The sequence below is a fragment of the Kogia breviceps genome, chromosome 4 (assembly GCF_026419965.1).
Source record: "Kogia breviceps isolate mKogBre1 chromosome 4, mKogBre1 haplotype 1, whole genome shotgun sequence".
Taxonomy (NCBI): domain Eukaryota; kingdom Metazoa; phylum Chordata; class Mammalia; order Artiodactyla; family Physeteridae; genus Kogia; species Kogia breviceps.
In genome coordinates this window covers 171,636,881-171,657,104 of record NC_081313.1, presented here as the reverse complement: position 1 = coordinate 171,657,104, position 20,224 = coordinate 171,636,881, and the positions used below count along the sequence as shown (strand labels likewise).

Here is a 20,224-nt window from a genome sequence, read left to right as displayed (position 1 = left end):
GACACAGAATGTTAAATACAGCATGATCCCTCTGTAAGGCACTTCCTGTTTTTTACTATATATGTGCTGGCATTTACACATGTGTGACATGTAAGTGAAGAGGTGGAGGCGGGGTGAGGAGGAGAAAGTCCCGAAGTGCAGCATTTGTTCTTCTGGGGTCGACAATGGCCACTACCATTATCTTCTCTTTTTGTATTCTCCAAATTTCCACGATGAACAACTATCACTTTTTTTTTTTTGGCAGGGGTGGTGGTGGTGGTGGTGGTACTGTGCTGCACGGCTTGCAGGATCTTAGTTCCCCGACCAGGGACTGAACCCAGGTCCCAGCAGTGAAAGCGCCGAGTCCTAACCATTGGACCGCCAGGAAATTCCCCAAGTATCATACCCCCACACCCACCCTGCCCCCCACTGCCCCACCAGCCTCAAACCGGCACACTTAGGTTTTGGGCTGGCCTGCAGGAAAGGACTGCCCTGGAGTCTCAGCTGCAGCAGGGACCAGAGCCGCTGTGTTACCCAGAAGTATTTTTGGTGGGTTAATATATTTTGTGGAATAAATGTTCCAAAGTCAAATGCACCACAGAACATTCTCTGTGTATCCAAGGCCAGCACTCCAGAAAGCTGCTGCTAGGTCCTGCCTAGAAAGCCACCATCCAGAAACCCAGGGCAACCAGGAGTCCAGGCAGAACTCTTCTGAGAAATGCTGCTCTTAAGCCATGACATTTTCATGTTTAATCCCACATATCACTGAACACAGCAACTATTTATTCCTTCATATTCTTTCGAACGTTACCCTTAATACGAAGTTTTCACATGGTACTATCACTGTGCATACATGCGTACTCTCATATTTGACTTTTCCCACTTATCTCATGTACTTTCAAATTTCCCAGAAAAGGAACTTCTGACCAGTCTACGAGTTCTTAGCTGTAATCTTAAACATGCTGAACAAAAGTATCTCCGGTTTGTTTACAAATGCTCTCTGCTCTCCAGGAGGGCCAGATTCTTCTGCAGTTGGATGAACTCCCCCGAGCTCACTCTCCTCTAGCAGGCTCTGACATTTGGGCATGTTTATAACTCATGGTCAGCTGCGTGCACAGCCGGCTTCTGTGTTTTGTTTCCACCAACAACCCAGACTTCCCAGTTCTGACTAGTGAGATGGGATCTCATGATGGTGCCTCTTCTTTCTAGAGCAACCCCGGGGTGGGGGTGAGGAGGGAGATGGGACCCTTGGTCCAATGAGACCTCTCACCCATCTCCTCCTCTCAGCTCTTTGTGCCTACATTTCACTGTCCAATTACTGACAGACACAAGACATATTTGACTTTCATCCTAAGGCCAGCACATAAATAATAAAAAACAGGACAAATGGTATGGGAGATGACCCAAGGACAACCCAGGGAAGGTGGGGCTGTGGCAGACTGGGGAACGACCACCTGAGGGTCTCCACCTCCCCGGGTTGTTCCTCAAATGCCATCTCCTCGGAGGCCTTTGTTGCCTACCTCAGTTGAAATCTCAGCCCCCGCCCAAGGGTCCCCCTCCTCCTGCCTGCTTTCTCATTCTGTTTTGCACTTTGTACCATCTGACCTGTCTAAGCCAGAGGGGGTGGGAAAAGGGTGCCCAGAGAGCAGGGAATGAAGGACACTGGGTGAGCAAGAAATGAAGTCAGTGCGCCACGAAAGGTATCAATACACTATAACAGCAGAATCAGACATTCTCTATGGCAGGAAGGGAGAGGGGGTGAGTTGGCAAAATGAGCATCTATGCTCACAGGGTCCACTGATGGCATGGGGGTGGGGGGCACTGCCTGAGTGGGTTCTGTCCCCCATTTTGGGTCAAGAGCTGAGAGTCTGGGTAGAGAGGGTGGAGACAGCGAGGGTGATTAGTATTTATCCAACCAGGGCTACCACTTGCTCAGGGCATCCTATTTAGTGAACAGAAGAGATGAAGCTGAAGAGTCCAAGGCAGCAGGTCTGCAGGTTCAGGGACCTTTTGTGCCATTACCTGTGCGTGTGCACGTCTTTGTTAAAAATAAGGAAGGGATGGACCCAACCCCAGCAAGGTCCGTACTCCAAGCCCCACGGGGTCTGCCCACCTGTACTCAGGGGCGCCTTCTTCCAGTTGGAGGTGGCGTTGCCCTTGCCAGCGCTCACGGCTCTCTCGGAATGTCTGCCGGTCCTGCTAACGAGGGCTGTGGCCGAGGCTGCATTCTGCAGTTTGGGTGACTGGCTGAACGTGTGCAGGATACCTCGGGGCGTTGTGGCCGAGCCCCGGGACAGCTGGCTGGAGGCCTACAGTGGAGAGAGGGCGCAACAGCTCGTGTGGGGAAGGGGGCAACAGAGGGCAAGATGCTCAGCGCAGCCGCTCCTTGCTCTGGCTGACCTCTTCCCACCCACACGGGATCCCTGAAGTCCAAAATCAGGAGACTAGGTAAGTTACACCGAGGAGGGAGGGTAGGAGGAAGGGAAAGAGAGAGAGACACACACAGACAGACACAGGCAGTGTGACAGTCGGCGAGTGACGTGGTCACGGTCTGGGATGTGAGGGCCGGTTGGTGGTTCGGTGCAGGGGGCTCCCGGCACCGCAGTTCTGACCTGTAGCACAGCCCCGTTACTCCAGTCGCGGGCCTCTCCTGAGCGGAACGCCAACTTACGCCGGGGTTTTATGACCTACACAAATGGGGGTTGAAATCGAGGTCAGCACTGTCCAGAGTCTGGCCAAGGGTGACCTAGAGTGACCAAAGGGCAGCAGCTATGGCCGCTTGAGGCCCAGTCCCCACAGGATAGGCATTTCCTGAGGGCAGCGCAGCCACCCACTACACAGGGATCTTGAGAAGATGTGTTTATTAGTGAATTACAAATGACTTCCAAGGACACAAAAAATTGTCAACAGGGAGCTTTGGGTCTATAGGGGGTAGGAAAGCAAAGCATTAAAAAAAAAAAAAAAAAAAAAAAAAGCAGCCAAAAAAAAACTTGATTTCAAACTTGCTTCTCTCCTTAATTTAGCTAGAACATTTCTTCCAAACGCCCCTTTTGTATCTCAATGTGGCTTTCAGAAAAGTCCTTTTAAACAAGAAGTGCTTGTCAGCCGGCACACTGCAAGTGAAAGCTACAAAATCTAAAGAAACTGCAAATTAGTATTTTCACCACCAAACACCACCATTAAATGCAATTTAGACGCACAGTTAACAACCAGGCAGATGATCGCCGAGTGTGGGAGAGAATGTCTGAACATCCTGCCTGCTAGCGACAACTCCCTGCCAAGGGAACGAGACCCCTCCTCTCCTGGAAGGCGAGGCCACCCAGCCCATGCTCCCAGGCCACAGCTCTGACTCCCATACCAGGACTCTCACCTGCTTCAGCGCTGGGTGTGGGGCGGCAGCGGGCTCGGCCTTGGCCTGAGCGGGGGTGGCGCCCTGCTGTAGGAGGCGCTGCTCAATCTCCTGCTCCTGCTGTAGCGCCTTCACGAAGGCGGCCTTCAGGCGGCTCGTATGCTCCACCTTGAGTGCCTTCTTCTGGTTGGACGCCATGCAGTTCTCACACATGATGGCGCCGCCCTTCTCCTCCCGCCAGCGGCACGTGAAGTCCGTCTTGCACTGTGCACACATGTAGGGCTCCCGGGACAGCACAACGGCGGCTGACATCCTGCCCGCTGCAGGGAGAGATGGGTGTGCCGCACGTCAGAGGAACAGGAACACCACAGTAGGAACCCGGATTACCCCCAGGTGGGATATGGATGAGGGCAGAGCAGGGGCAGCACCCTGGGCCATGTTGCCCAACTGGCATCAGGACACCAAAGCCTCAGTCAGTGTTCGTTAGGCAAACACATATTGGGTGCCAACTGTGTGCAGGCACTGGGCCAGCCTCGGGAGGCTTTGCTGGCAGAAGCAAAGCTGAAGCACTTTAGAAAACACTGTGAGTTAGGCACCCTTGATACCAACTCTCAAAGACATCAGTGCTGTCAGCTTGGCTTCGCCCAGTCATCTTTCCTACCCACAGTGCAGACATTTCCAACCCTCCTGTACTGTGTCACCAGTGGAGAGGAGATGGTGACCTCTCGAGGCCCCACCTTGTGGTGACCGGCACCCTTGCTAGTGGGTGAGTCAACAGAGGACTAGTCATCTAGGCGAGTGCTTATGCCGACAGGCACTGTGCCTGGTGCCTTGTGGGTACCAGGGTGTCCAATTCTCACAACAAACTTCTGAGGGGCATCCCCCACCCCATTGTGCTGAGGAAGAAACTGAGGCCAAGGAGCTGAAGTGACCTGTGCACGGTTGGTCAGTGGCAGGGCCAGGACACATACCCGGCTGCCCTGGGAAATGGGAACTCAGTGGCTCCTTCATCAGCTACAGGAGGGGTGACTGGGGAAGCCACAAAAAGCACCTGCTGAGGTGTGGGGTCGATACTTTCTTCAACGTATATATGTTTGCCACCCAATGTGCAGAGTAAGGGGTACCTTTTGCACTCTGTTCCTATCTTTTCTGTGTCCAGCACTCCTGAGTTTAATTGCCTCTTGGCATTATGGACCATGATGCTGAGAGACCCTTAGCCTCCCCATCCCGCCTTGGGCCTGGCCGAGCTGCCCCTAACTGCTGAGGGGCTGTGCAGGATCTGATTCTAGGGCAGGGAGACCTGTCACTCCACGGAGCAGATGGGATGTTGCCTGCCCAAGCTGCCCAAGGCTCAGGGGTCTTCCCTGGGCCCCCAGCTCCAGCCCCTAGCCTACAGCTAACATGCTCTGGTAAGAAGAGCACTTCTGCTTCCACACATCCAAGCCCAGAGGATGGGGTACCTGCTTCCCAAGCAGCTGTGGCCTGTGTGACCAGTGCCAGAACAGACACGCCAGTGCAGGGCTGCACTCAGTGTCCACCGGTGGCTCTGCGAATTGTCAAGAGACACCTCAAGCAGGACTCAGAGCCCCCTCCCACAGTTAGGTCCTGTTTTTTGACAACAGGAGAGGGAGACTGACCCCTGATGAGAACAAGCGGAGACACACTGGTCTGGGAGAGCGGGTGCCCAGCACAGGCAAGCATAGGACAGGCAGGCATCGCCTCCTGACTCAGGCCTCCTGCCTGCCGCACTGCACTGGCCTTATAGCAGCTTCTTTGCCAACTTAACCTCATCATGAAGGAGTCACTGAAGGGATCCAGACACGTCCAGGCTGTGTCAGAGCCCACATCTCTCCCCACTGGGCCTGGCTCTGGTGCCCCACAGTCCCTCAGGTGGGGTCCACCTGGCTGGCCATCCCCTGCCATGAAAAGGTTACAGCTCTGCCTCCTCCTCAGCTCTGAGCATCTGACGAGCTCACGTGGGGCGGGGATTCATGCTGGCTGCCTAATAAATGTCACCACGAGCTCAATCTAAGGGCAGAAAGTCCTCAGTTCAGCATCTGCTGGAGGCTCCCAAAGGGCCAACCTGACCTCCCACCTTTCAGTATCGTTTTTGCTCACTACCTTATATATACTCTTTTTATTCCTAAAACCTCCTAACATGCAGGTGTGCTTTCCAAACTACTTCCAAGGAGGGTAATAAAATGAGCCTGGTCCAGGCATAGGTGTCCCTCTCCCACTTTGGGGACTAAGAGCACTCAAGGCTCTGCAAAGTTCCACCTTTGCCCAACTCTTAGAAGTGGCCCCATCACAAAGAAGGCGCCTATGGTACGTTTAAGAAATTATCTAGGGCAGGAGGAAGAAATCAGGAGATTGGGACTGACATGTAAACACTACTATACATAAAACAGATAACTGACAAGGACCTACTGTATAGCACAGAGAACTCTACTCAATATTCTGTAATGACCTATATGCGAACAGAATCTAAAAAAGAGTGGATGTATGCGTATGTATAACTGATTCACTTTGCTATACTCCTGAAACGAATACAACATTGTAAATCAACTATACTCCAATAAAAATTAATTTTTTTAAAAAAGAAAGAAATTATCTAAACCTCACAGCAAGCAAATAACTAATGATAAGATGTCATCCACAATGCGCCCCACAGCTGTGGGTACACAGCAGACATGCCAACATGTGCTATGCATGGAAAACAACTTGCATGACGGAAACTTCAGCAGCAAGAGATAAAAATGGCCCCGGGCCCAGGGCCTCCTCACCTTGCGTCTCCAGCAGGTTCTGCACCACCTCCTCCAGGCCGACCAGGTAGATGAATTCATTGTTGGCAGCGCTGGGTAGGAAGTTCATCTCAGGGGCGGGGGGTTTGGGTGGGGGGATTTCAAGCAGCGTCTTCTCCAGCTGTTTGCGCAGTGCAAGTTTGGCAGCTGCCTGCCGACTGGCTGGAGAATCAGCAGAGGTGACCACGGAGGCCACGCTGGTGGGGGTGGAGTTGGCCTGAGCAGAAGTGGCTGTCGTTCCTTTCAGCGATGCTGGGGAGGGCTTTTGGGAGACAATGACCTGGTCAGGGTGCTTGAGGTGCCCACCCTGAGGAGAGCCCAACCATGGCACCCACAGCCCAGGTCGGCACCATTAGCTACACTAAGTCCTTATAAAAGTAGCTCCAGGTCAGCACCATTAGCTATACTAACAAATCCTTATAAAAGTAACTCAGGACTTCCCTGGTGGTGCAGTGGTTAAGAATCTTCCTGCCAATGCAGGGGACAGGGCTTTGAGCCCTGATCCGGGAAGATCGCACATGCCGCGGAGCAACTGAGCCCGTGAACCACAACTACTGAAGCCCGCGCACCTAGAGCTTGTGCTCCACAACAAGAGAAGCCACTGCAATAAGCCCGTGCACCACAATGAGGAACAGGCCCCGCTCACCGCAACTAGAGAAAGCTCGCACGCAGCAACGAACACCCAAATGCAGCCAAAAATTAAAAAAAATTTTTTTAAATAAAACGTAACTCAGAGCTGCTTGACATCAACATGCAACAGGAAAAGCAGCATTAAACTAATTGTTCTATGAGATGACCAATCTTATAAATACACTTGTTGAGGTTTAGCTGATATCCAATTAACTTTAAAACCTGTAATTTGCTACACTTTGCCACCTGATGACACCCATGAAGCCATCACCATGACAGTGGGTTGCCCCTTGGCAACCATCCCCCACCCAGGCAGCATGGCAACTGTCCTGTCACTATGGCCTGGCTCTCCTCCCAGCACAGGTCTGGGTGGCCTCCTTCCTCAAAAGGTTGCAAAGGTGGCTCACTGTGGCATCAATGGCATTTCCCTCATGAGCATCTTTGTGTGCCCCTGCACTTCACCTTTCCTGATCCTCACTGCTCCTGCATTATTTATCATCTTCTGGACCCCAGTGGCTCACCCTCCATCATCTCCTTGCTCCAGACCACTTGCCACCCAACATTATCAAATGCTCTCCCGCAAACTTGGAGCTGACCATGCCAGTGCCCTTAGCTTTGTGACACTGAGGACACTTCTGAAAATAGAGGGAAAGCTGTGTGCACCATCTCCAGGAAAATGCACACACCTGACAACTTGTATGTAACACATCATGGGGCTCAGGGAGCCCAGGATGGTTGCCCAGACCCCACCCATGAGGTCTCCACAGCAGAGCAGAACTCCCCATCATAGAGGATGCCATCACAGCACCTTGGCCTGTCCACTCCAGCCTCTGACCAGCCAGTTCCTCCCTGTCCCTTTTGCAGGCTCCCCTGGCCCCACAGGGAGCACAGCCACAGGATCCACCACTGCCTGCCTGGTTCCCATCCTCATGGCACGAGAACAGAGTATGGCACACGGTAGTAATTTGATCCGAGTTTATGGTGTGTATGAAACTGCCTGCCCAGGACGTCCCCATTTGGGTGGCAAGACTGTACTTGAACCTGACTTTAGAAGAGGCAGGGACGCTGCCCAGAGCCCTGCTGGCCATGATCTTATCTGAGAAAGGCGGGCAAGGATGCACCATGCCAAAGGAGGAAGAGAAGCTAACTTGCACATCAAGAAAAGCCCTTGCAAACCCAGTAATTCTGTATGTCAATGAGGATCATGCTTCGGCCTGCCCACCCCTGGTCCCATCTTCCCCGCTCTGCTGGGTGGCGACAAACCCTCCCCATTTCAGAGGCTCTGTAGGGAGGTGAAGGGATGCACAGCTAAGAATAGATGCACTGGCGCTGAAAGGACATTCGCAGACATTCTCCACACGTTTGTGCCTATAGAGGGGGAGGGTGTGGAGTGCTCTGGTGCCCCACCCTGACTGAGCCTTCCTGTATCTCAGCTCAGATCTCCACCCGTCCCACTCTCGGCAGTTATCCACCTCTGCTGGATGGGCAGTTGGCAACGTAAGACTCCTGCCCATGACTTTCATGCACCAACTAGCTCCAAGGAGCTATAGTACCACTGTCTGTGGGGCTGGATTATCCAAGACCTCACCTGGCTCCAAGGAAGCAGGCAAGTCACGCCAAGCCACCCTGGAGACATGACTGGGTCCCAGGACTGTGGGTCATCAGAGGGGCAGCTGCGGGGCACACATATGACCCTCACCTGTGGGATGTTGACGAGCAGACTAGTGTTGGGGACGTTGGTGACGCGGATGAGGCCCTGCTGGATGATCCTCTGTCCCTGAATTTGCACACTGGGCACAGATGCCCGGGGAGCCAGGAGGAGCGGTGGTGGCCCCGTGCTGGAATGTTGTCTGATATTGTGTATCTGCTGTCAGGGTGAGGTCGGGGGAGACAAGTCAGTGAGAGGGATGACAGAGGTCGCCATAGGGGAAGAGCCCCCAACCTGAGAACTAGGAAGGCTCATTCTCGAGAGGTGGAGGGTTGCCTGGGGCTTCCCTTAAGCCCTCGCTCTGCTTACCTGGGCCCCCCTGACGAGTGGGGGCATGACGACCTGTGAGCTCGCCTGTGGCCCTAACTTCGAGGACGTCTGCTGCCCGCCACGGACCAGGGGTGGTGGGATGACACTGCCAGGCATCCGAGTTGAAGAGGTCTGTCAACAACACCAACCCTCAGATCTTACATGACTTTTTAAACAAACAGGTTTGCTGTTTTTGTAAAAGCACATACTCATTACCCAAAAAAAGGTGGTGGGGGAGCACAGGGAGATCAGCTTGGGGCTCTGTGACCACCTAGAGGGGTGGGATAGGGAGGATGGGACGGAGACGCAAGAGGGAGGGGATATGAGAATATATGTATACATATAGCTGATTCACTCTGTTATACAGCAGGAAGTAACACAGCATTGTAAAGCAATTATACTCCAATAAAGATGTTTTAAAAAAAAGATTAAAAGAAAAATGAAAATGTCAAAAAAAAGGGTGGTGGCAGAGAAAATAAAAGCTAAAATGCCTATTTTATTCAAAACACAAAAGAACCAGGAACAGACTCTGACAAGAGCCACGCCAACCTGGGCTCACTCAGGCTTACTCAGGACTTGGGCCCCACCACAGCAAGAGTCCAGCTAACTGGGACCAGTACCACCCGCCTGCTGGTCTGAGCTGGGGGCTCAGGCCTGTTTGAGGGGAGGTGGGTCTCTGGCCTGACCTCTGTCCTATGGTTGGAAGTGGGAGATCTGCCCATCTCACCCTGTGGGCAGAGGAGGCTGCGAGCCGGGCTGGGACAAGGCCCCGTTGGGCCCCCCACCTGCCCTCACAGAGTCAGGCTGAAAGGAGCCCAGTCTGCCTAGGACCTTGGTCCTCTCTCCAGTCTCTCTAGGGATGGTCATGGGAGGGGCCCTCCCAGAGTCTGTGATTTGTTTATGATGTCAACGGGGGCCGGGGTTGGGTATGGGAACACAAGGATGCTTTATTTTTTGGGCTCCCACCAGAAGGCCTCTAATCAGAAGGAACGAGCAGCCTTTTGCAGAAACTGGATCAGGGCTCCTCAGGAGCATGACGCAGAGGGAACACTGACCTGAAGTGATGGCTTGCCGGAAGGAATGTTCTGGGTGCCCCGTACAAGCGGGGGAGGGGTGGTCACAGAGCTCCCAGTGGAGCCTGCGGGCTGCAAGAGAGCAGGACATGCAGGAGATGAGAGGGACACCAACCCTGCTCCTCCCAAACATAATTGTGACAGAAGAGCACTGCTTTTCTTCCTCTTCAAAAGGCATCAGGCTCTCAAAGGTTCTGCTTCCTGCCTGCCACGTTCCTTGCAGCAGGAATTGACATGTTTGAAACAGATAAAGAGGATTTCCCTGGTGGTCCGTGGTTAAGACTCTGGGCTCCCAATGCAGGGGGCCCAGGTTCGATCCCTGGTCAGGGAACAAGATCGCACATGCTACACCTAAAGAGCCCACATGCCACAACGAAAGATCCCGCATGCCGCAACTAAGACCCAGCAGAGCCAGAGAGATAGTCAGATAGACAGGTAGGTAGGTAGGTAGGTAGATAGATAGACAGACAGACAGATAGATAGATAGAAATAAATAAACAAACAGAGAACAGATTTTCCAACACCCTTTACCCCCACCACACCCCGGGGATGCTTGGCATCATTGTGGTTCAGGTGCCATCTCTGCCCTTCAGGGAACAAAAAAGGCTGGTGGTGGAGGCTGAGGTGAAGGACTCTGGGCTTAGACAGGCTAATCCCAACCCTGGTGAGAAAATGTTGGGTCCAGGCACTTTTTAAATTCTTTTTTCAAAAAAGATCTATTTATTTATTTTTGGCTGCATTGGGTCTTAGCTGCTGCACGCAGGATCTTTGTTGAGGCATGTGGGATCTTCCATTGCGGCACGGGGGCTTCTCTCTAGTTGTGGCGTGTAGGTTTTCTCTTCTCTAGTTGTGGCACAAGGGGTCCAGAGCGTGTGGGCTCTGTAGTTAGCAGCATGCAGGGTTGAGGCACGCGAGCTCAGTAGTTGTGGTGCACGGGCCTAGTTGTCCCGCTGCATGTGGGATCTTAGTTCCCTGACCAGGGATCAATCCCACGTCCCCTGCATTGCAAGGAGGATTCTTCGCCACTGGACCACTGGGGAAGTCCCAGGGCACTTCTTGAAGTCACATATTCCACCAGAGAAGGGACACTGACAGACTTGGTTCACATCATCAATTCTTAAGCAATCAACAAGGAAACAAGTAATGAGCAGGCTCTGTCCATCAGGATATTAACAGACGCCAGGCTTGGTCCACTTGTTTACCAGGTGGGGGTGGGGGCTCAAGCAAATCCCCAAGTCAGACCAGTGAGCGTCCCCCTGTCCTGCTCCCTTAAGGGGACACATGTTCTACACACTGTACTGCCTGAAGTGCATTTACTTTCTGGTTCACTAAGAGTGGTTAGAATATAAGGAAGGGTAGTTTTGTCACTGACCAGGAACCTTCCCAGAATGGGACACCAAAAAAGGACAAAACAAACTTGACCTTGCCTTACATGGTAAGGTGCATTTAGAAGCAGCACAAGGAGCCTGAGGCATCAGGGGAGTTTTAACAAGAGTAGAAGCTCTGGGGCCAGGCTATGGTGCACCCTGTGGCATTCAGCAATCTGTCCACAAAACCACAGCGGCCCCTGCTGGCCAGCACATTCATCCACAGGGCCGAAGGCCTTTCTGAAAAGGGGTCTGAGACAGGGCTGTGCTTCCAGCACCGTCAAAGATGCCTGCTCTCCATTTCCTTGATAGAGTCTACAGGGAATGAGGTTTACATACTCAGATCCAGAATATACTAGACCAAAACATACTCTGATATCCTCTAAGCTAAATCCAAAACATGAACTTGAGTCTGCAAATTTCCAATTCAGACCCTGTCCCTACACCCCTGAGGAAACCTGACCCCTCATGATCAGTCTTTCTGGCTGCTGCTGGGGCAGCAGTGGGCCAAGGAAATGACCATGGCTTTCTGCCTCTGGTTCTAAATGGCTCCCACTGACCACTGAGGAGGGAACAGACGCACACATACCTTCTGGGTGGTAGTTTCCTTTTGTATTTGACTCTGCCGCAACTTTTTCAATAAAACGAGTTTTGCTTCTTCTAATCTTAACTCTTCTCTTAGTTGCTTAATCATCCTTTCTCGTTCTTCAGGACTGCTTTTCTACAAGGGCAAGAGAACAAGGGTTGAGGGGGAGGGCTGGGGGCCGGCGAACACAGGCTGTTCCACTGTGAGATGGTTCCCCAGCATGGGGACAAGGCTCACCATGAGGGCCTCGGTACTGGTCTCCTTCAAGGCATCCTCGGTCAGCCCATTCACCCTCGGGCTCGCAGGCTGCTCGTTGTCAGAGAGTACGATCACGTCGGGCGAAGGGGCTCTCCTCTCGGACTTCATGTCACTGTGGAACAAGAACAGTCGCAGGTTACTACCAGAGCGTCCCGACTGCGCTGGACAGCGTTCCCTAGAGCCCCCCCACACACACACACCCCGCAGATGTCTGGATTCAGACGCAGACACAGCAAGGTGGCAGCAAGCAGGGCTGCCTCACCAGACCTCCCCACCACCTGCCCACCCAGGCTGCCTTTTCTCACCACACTCACCACAGGGCACTCAAATCTGCCAGTTTGTGGCTGAGCCCTTCAAAAGCCGGGACTGTTCTTGGTAACCACTTCTGTGTCCCCCGGGCTGAGGACGCCTACATGTCTGAAGGTGACACAGTCATTTTGAAAAACACCACGGCTCCTATCTCTACGATGTAGCTCAGTACTGAATAAAAGTACTGGGTCCTGAATCTTGGGCCTCTTGCTGGGGCTCCTACCTGCCTGTGTTGGAAGCCACCTGATGGGGCATCCAGCCCCCATGCAAATCAGCCTTTCTTTGCTAAACCCAGACTCGCTAACAGCCCGCACGCCTGTCCCCGGGAGACAGAGGGGCTGATGCACATGTTGCCGGCCTACATTCTAGCTCCCCAGCATGGGGTGTCACCACCTCACAAGATGGCCAAGGTTGCCTGCTGGATAGTCCTTCCTGGGCTACACGTGGCCTCTTCACCCTGCCAGTGGCAATGTGGTAGTAGTGGCTGCATGTTTTGAAACCGACTGGAACATGGAACACATTTTCTCTCACAGATCTGGGTACTTTCCACCCACCTGATCCACTCACAAACTAGTTCCCAGCCATCTCTGCCCATTACCCTCTGCCCTCTTACCCCAACCCTACTGCCCAAGTCCCCTAGGACATATATGCACATCTAGTGATGCTGGACTTCTGCTCTGGCATTGCTGACCCCACACATAAGGACCAACGGGTCCCAGAGATGGTGCTTAGCCCCGAACCAAGAAGCTCTGTTTGCTGAGGGAACAACGTAAATTTCCCCTTGAGATCTGGCCTCAGCATTTGTTTCGAAGGAATCAAATCCTTCTATCAGCAAGAAAACCAGCCAAGGACTGAATGTGTCCGCTAGGTGGCACTGTGACCCAAAGAACAAACTCGATGAAGTTAACCGGGAGTAACAGCTCAAAGTTGTCCCATTCCTTCCAGCTGAGCGGGCACAGAGTTATAGATGGAGAACTGGTGTTTTAACAGCCCATTGAACTGCCCTTTAGATTCCCAGAGTGAGCTGTGTCTTCAGAGAAGGATGGGCACAGAGGACCAGACACTGCATTCCCTAACTCCCATAGCCCCTCAACCCGCAGTGTGCTCCCCAGGCCCCTCCTAATCCCACCTCCTAGAGCAGCATGGCTGCTGCACCTCAATCCCAGCCCTGATCCAATTTAACCAGCACAGCTGCTGGATGGTCTTCCAGACAAGAGACCAGGAGAGTGAACAAAAAAAGGCTTCCATTTCAAGGTACAGAATCCCCTCACTGTGGTTATCAGCCCACGTTCTAAAGTCCAGAAATTGGCTGGCTGTCTATAAAGTAACCCGGGATGTCTCACTAGGGCCTCATCAAACTAAAAACCAATGCAATTCGGGAACCACCACACTTTCAAGTCTCCGTGTCTCCCTGACTGATAACTCTGCCCAAGATCAACTTTAAAGATGACCTCGGGGGACTTCCCTGGTGGTGCAGTAGTTACGAATCTGCCCGCCAATGCAGGGGACATGGGTTTGAGCCCTGGTCCGGGAAGATCCCACATACTGCGGAGCAACTAAGCCCGTGAGCCACAATGTAGCCCTCACTTGCCGCAACTAGAGAAAGCCTGCGCACAACAACGAAGACCCAATGCAGCCAAAAATAAATAATTTTTTTAAAAAATGACCCCGGGGCTCCAATTCCGGGTTCTGCAGACACACACACACAGGCATTAAGCAGACACGAGGCTCCAGCACAGGAGCTGCAGCCGCTGGTCCCAGCCCAGGTGGGTTCCCAGGCGGCTGGCTACACATGGGCAGAGGAGCAGCCCAGGCAGAACCACGTCTGGAGTTACAAACTACAGGCGCTTCCTGAGCAAGAGCACTCTGAGGCAACGGCAACTTACAGGGATTTATCACTTTTTATCATCTCAATGAGGATGTGCACGCCTTCCAAAGGTGAGATGTCTAATAAAGCTCAAATTTGCCTGAGGGAAGAGGGTAGGGTTAGGGACTGCGACCACGTGGAAGCTGAAGCTCCCTGAGATGGCCACTCTGACCACAGCACTCCCAGGTCCCATCTTGGACTGAGACTAATCAATAACTCGTCCAAGAGATGACATCACCTCCCATCAATGATCACTCAGCATCCCAGCAGCCAGCAGGGAGTGAACTTCCTGTATGCTAATCAGGCCACCAAAAAGTCATGTGACAAAGGCATTTCCCTCTTTGGTCATGTGACCCTTTAACCGTGCCTTCCAACGTGAAAACCATGGCAACAGCCAGTTCTAACCAGTTTGTGACACGCAGCCTTCATTTTGAGAAGTGAGGTAGGGTTCAGGTGCTGTCAGGAAATGGAGGCGCCAGCTCACCCTGGGGCTGCCGGGCTGCAGGCGTTTCCTGTGTGGTGCCGGCCGGTTCGATTGTTACAGGGACCTGAGTCACCTCTTCCAAACACAGAAGGGTCACCAGCCCCACTAGTTTCCAAGATGAAAAACTTTCCTAAGTTCAATTTTAAAGCAAAGGTACTTCAAGTCTCTCATTACTTTCCCAGAGGGTTCTTTTTATTCATGAAAAAGAACACGCATTTGACAAAGGCTCAAAATTATTGTGGGCATTCTTTTTTTTTAATGTATTTTAAATTATAAAACCATTTAGGCTAGGAGAACAAAGCAGAGGAAATCTAGCCCAACATGCCAGGGGAACAGTTGTAGTGGCCAGGTGTACTCCTCAATCCAGGGTAGCTGTCTGGGCACCAAGTTTATTTAGAAGCTATATGATTTCAGGGCAAATTCATTAAGCCTATCCTGCCCATCTTGGGAACCCTTATATAAAACATTATGATCAGGGGACTTTCCTGGTGGTCCAGTGGCTAAGACTTCACGCTCCCAAAGCAGGGGGGCCGGGTTCAATCCCTGGTTAAGGAACTAGATCCCACACGCTGCAACTAAAGATCCCACACGCTGCAACTGAGACCTGGCACAGTCAAATTTTTAAAAATTATGATCAGAAGAGATTTTACATGACCAACAAAAATCCCTGGAAGCAGGCCAGGCTGTTCGCAAAAATGGTCTCACTACCTCCTCCCCTGTATACCAGCCGTGGCTAAACAAACAAGAGTTCTGTTACCTGCCCAGAACTTTCATCAAGTTTCCTAAAGGGAAGGCAGGGATTATAAACTTAACTCATGACAAGATCCCTCCATTCACAGCACCAGACTACCATCCCAGCTGCTAACCAATTAGCGGTCAGTGTGAGGTTAATATTGAGTGTCTCACTAGCCTGTGCCAGGGGAAGCAGTCTCATCAGGGGAATGCAGCTCTGACCTTTGTTGTTCTCAATACGGGCCTGCCTGATGTCTGGGGGAGGCACACTTGATCCACACTCATTCATTTACTCACTCACTCCAATTTGCTGAAAGCCAACCTAAGAAGCAGGTGCTGTGTCAGGTAGTGGGGAGAAACCCCTGGATAAAAGCAGTTCCGTCCTTAGGGTCGACCAGGAGGGGCAGACGCAAAACCAGGAGGGGGAGGGGCAGGTGGGAGTGGACCACCACCTGCCTCAGCCCACTGAGCAGCAGAGCAGCTTCAGCAAGGCACGTTACTACCCCAGACCTGCTTGATCAAAGCCTGCATTTTTATAAGATCCCTAAGACGCCTGCACACACTAGGGAAGTCGGGGACGAGGGTGGGCCAAATGAGGCCTGGGGACAACAAACTGCTCCTTAGGGCTAACCCGGGGGAGACAAGCAGGGCTGGTGGCCAACTGCTCCCTGAGAGAAACTTCCCTCTTCCCCCCATCTTTTGGGCCAGGCTGGGCAGGGAGAGGGCAGGTGGTTCCTGTTTGCTGGGTATGGCAGGTGCGTGGAGGAGGCTTTGCCAGACCAAGCGCCAGTTTCAGCCGACATTAGTCTTGGCCCCACCAGACCCTTCCCCAGGGCATTCCTCCCTCTAGAGCCCATTCGCCCCTCCCAGGCCCACAGCCTCTCCAGCCCTCAGCCCCGAACTCCAAGTTGCTGCTCACATGTACGTCCTGTCACGAGCTCCTCCCACCTTCACCACCATCCCCTCCCAAGGAATGTTCCTCCATCATACTTCTCATCTCCCTTGTGAGGCCGAACTCACACTTCAAGATGCGCTTCAAACCATCTGTGCCCTCAGAAAAGGCCCCGGCTGGCCAAGCCCCGCCCTGGGAGCGTGGTCAGCACTACCCCACTGTGCTCCCAGGGCCCGCCCCCGCAACAGCGTGCATGTCTGGGGCAGCCTTCTTTGCCCTGCCCCTAACTGTCCATCCTGGGGGCAGGGAGCTTAGGGCAAAACTCTGGGAGCTTCCACTCAAGGGCAGCACAAGCCTGAGCAGAGGCACTCCCCTGACAGAGACCAGCTCACTCACCCTCACCTCAGCAAACTATGCGAGAAAGTGCCTCGCCCTCCTACAAGGTGCCATTATGGCAGCCCTGCGCTGGCTCAGTGCACCCTCCCACAGCCTCCCAGGGTGATGCTGTCATTGTGCATTTGATAGGCGGGTTCCCCCACCCAGGGCTGGGGCCGGAGGTCACCACAGGCATAGCAGCCAGGGAGCCATGGTCCCACCTGGAGCCATCTCCACAACACTGGGGCCCTACAGCTCCCGGTGAGGGCCAGGATGCTCCTAAGGTGGCCCGACAAGCAAAGGGCTCCCCACCTCCCCAGAGCCAGAGGGGCAGGACTCTCCTCCTAGTGCCATGCCGGGTGGTGGACAGGCCACAGGGCCTCGTCCCAGAGCAGGCACTGTGCACCAAGCCTACACACACTGAGGGGAGGGGTAGAGTTGCACCCTTACAAAACCTCTCACTTGGTTCTGCCTCTTGCAAGTGAGAAGTCCAGGGTAGGACACTTCCTTCCCTCTCTGTGCCCCCTACAAGGATGGGGACAGTAATTCCTGCCCCACTGGGTGGGGTTTGCTGCATGAGGTGAGACCTCAGTGCCAAGGAGGCTCAGACACCGTAGGAGGCCATCAGGGCAGTTCAGGCCCCAACCTCTCCTGAGGCAGTAGGGGGCTGCTTGCTGTGAAGGTGAACTCGGCACACAGCAGTCAATTGGGTAACACGTGAATATTCTCAAACCCGGTGAAGACACAGATTGGGCCTGTTTTGTCCAATCAGATGACACAGCTGGTGTGCACCTACCTCCTCCTCTTCCCTGCACCTGGCTCCAGGATAGGGTCTATGAGTTCATGAGGAATCTGCAATGCCTGTAGACTGACCGATCACCTTGCACATGTGAGCAGCTCTTTCCACACGCACACAGATGCTGCACTGGTAAAGGATGTGCAAACTCACGTAAGAGGATTTCTGAATTCTGTGTCATTATGTCTTATCAAGCACTAGGCCCTGGAAGTCCAACTCCTAACCTATGAGTCCACGACTCTGGTGGATGTTGAGGAGGAGTCCTAATACACCTGGTTGACAAAACCCTGTACAGAGGACCACCGCACTATACCTTTACAAGGCCATCCATTCAGTTCTGAAGAGCACCGTGGAGGTAGCTCATTCCAAGTGATCCATGCCTCCCCATGCTCACGTCCTCATGTCCGGTCCTATCCCTGGGACCTGGGTTAGTTTGGTGGCTCACTCTGAGGCCAGGAGTGAGGAACATAGAGGAAGCAACGATGCAAGCTTTTGAAGCAAGGTCACAGCCTCAAAAGCTTGTGCTTGGGACTTCCCTGGTGGCACAGTGGTTAAGAATCCGCATGCCAGTGCAGGGGACACAGGTTCAAGCCCTGATCCGGGAAGGTGCTGCATGCCACGAAGCAACTAAGCCTGGGCGCCACAACTAATGAGCCTGCGCTCTAGAGCCCATGAGCCACAACTGCTGAGCCCGCACACCTAGAGCCTGTGCTCCACAACAAGAGAAGCCACTGCAATGAGAAGCCTGCTCACCACAACGAAGAGTAGCCCCTGCTCACCGCAGCTAGAGAAAGCCCGCACACAGCAACGAAGACCCAACACAGCCAAAAATAAATAAAAACTAACTAATTAAAAAAATAATAACTAAAAAAAAAAAAAAAAAAAAAAAAAGCTTGTGCTTGGGCCCTTGGAACATGTGCTCTGAGAGACCACCCCAGAGTAGGATGCCAAACTAGCTGCTTGGAAAGAGCGTCACAAAGACAGACACAGAGATGGGCCCAGCCATCCCCCATGAGTAACCAAGCCACTGGGGACACCCAATCCAGCTGACGTGGGACTACAAAGATGAGAACCCAAGAAGCTGCACCCAGCTGGAACCAGCAGACCTGACAGATGATGCTACACCAATACAGTTACTTTAAACCACTAAACTACTGGGGCCGGCAGCCCAGCTCTGCCCCCAGCGAGCTGGCCTATGCCACTATAACGCCATGGCCTCCCTCAGAATCAACAACGCCACCCACTCTAGACGCTACAGTACCCTGGGAGAGAGAAGGTGGGAAAGAAAAGGTTTACCCAAGTAACCATCCCTGCTGAACCTCAAATCCCCCCCAAAAGGACCAGCAGTAGTTCTCTGCACACACAGGCTGCCCGGGGCAGTTGCAGACTTGAGAGGAGATTGGAGCATAGCTCTAGGACTGCCCAGCAGGAGCACAGAGCTGCCCAACAAAGAAAAGGGGGTATATACAGAGGGTCCCACAGGAGAGGAGAGGAGGGGGCAATCCTCAGGTCTGGGAGCCACTACCGGTGGCTTCAGGCACCACCAGGAGTGGTGTCTGAGTCAACGCTGGAATGCAATTCCATATATTTAATCCAATGAGCACTCCCATTCCAGGAATACTTCTAGAAAAGTCCTAAAGAGAGAAAAATAAGACGTTTATCACCAGTTCCCGGGTTAGTCCTACTACCTGGTAACATTTCACTGGCAGTTCCCAGTTGCATACTGGGCATCTCCGCAGACACACACCACTGGGATCTTTCACAGCCATTTGGGCATGGGAACTGCTCATTGGGACCCCATGACACCCCACCCTCCTTTCCCAAGGGGCCCCATCTATTCAGACACACCCGATGTGATTAGAAAGGGAACCGCTGCATGCAGACACAGGTGCTCCCCAAAGCTGAACACTTGCCTGCCCTTGGGGTTGGTGGGCACTGATGGGTGCCTGGTCCCTGCCACGCACCCCCCCTCCCCGAGCCCACCTGCTTCCCGCCAGCCCCAGCCCCTCAGCTCCCCTGCGCAATTCCCCCAATTCCCCCTCGACTCCCTTCTTGGCATCCATTACCACTTCTCCCAGCACTGTAACTTGACACCCTGTTGGCTGGGATGTCAAGACAAAAGCCCAGAGCCTGCTTTGTGGGGGCCAGGAAGTCAGAATACATTTTGCTTCTAGGCCACAGAGGCCGTGGAGGTGAGCAGCTGGGACAGGATTTTTGAAACCCAGCCATAATTCTTCATGGAGACTCCAGGTCCAGCTATCTCTCTGGGACTCCATTATGGCTCACCCTGCCATGGCAACAGCCGAACATCTTGGAAGAAAGGAAGAGAGCAAGTGTGACCAGGGTCTGGTCCCGAGAGCCCATCCCCCAACCAGGGCCCCCAGCACAGAGGCTGGCAGTCCCAGGGCAGAGGCAGCTGCAGTGGAAGAGCACTGTGCCATCAGCAAGGCCAGGAGGCATCCAGCCTGTCCTGCTGGGGATCCTTCTAGGAACACAGGAGTCCCTAGAAGTCACACAGTCTGGCTAGGGAGACCTAGAAGACCTCACTGGGACTGGAAGCAGGAAAAGGGGCCAGTTTTGGGGGCATGCAGAGTCGATGGAGAAACAAGCCAAGAATGGGCAGAAGGGAGTGTTCCCTGGGCCAGCAACTGGCAGTGGCCCCACAGAAAGACCCTGACATCAAATGGCAATGGGACAGCCTGCAGGGCC

At 53.2% G+C, this 20,224-nt stretch overlaps 1 protein-coding gene across 15 annotated transcripts in view; it reads right to left on the bottom strand.

Moving 5' to 3' along the window:
• The window catches only part of GATAD2A (GATA zinc finger domain containing 2A), a 100,969-nt gene that overhangs the window by 3,944 nt on the left and 76,801 nt on the right, over positions 1–20,224 (bottom strand). For 11 of the 15 annotated variants that reach the window (XM_059063393.2, XM_067032574.1, XM_067032563.1 and 8 more), the window contains 9 exons: positions 12,040–12,172; positions 11,806–11,937; positions 9,832–9,921; positions 8,777–8,908; positions 8,459–8,626; positions 6,112–6,391; positions 3,350–3,648; positions 2,592–2,666; positions 2,093–2,288 (listed from right to left, as the gene is read on the bottom strand). In XM_059063393.2, coding sequence (XP_058919376.1) covers positions 2,093–2,288; positions 2,592–2,666; positions 3,350–3,648; positions 6,112–6,391; positions 8,459–8,626; positions 8,777–8,908; positions 9,832–9,921; positions 11,806–11,937; positions 12,040–12,172 — 1,505 coding nt within the window. The remainder of the gene's footprint in view (positions 1–2,092; positions 2,289–2,591; positions 2,667–3,349; positions 3,649–6,111; positions 6,392–8,458; positions 8,627–8,776; positions 8,909–9,831; positions 9,922–11,805; positions 11,938–12,039; positions 12,173–20,224) is intronic. The other 4 variants (XM_067032570.1, XM_067032572.1, XM_067032565.1 and 1 more) reach the window with 1 other exon arrangement.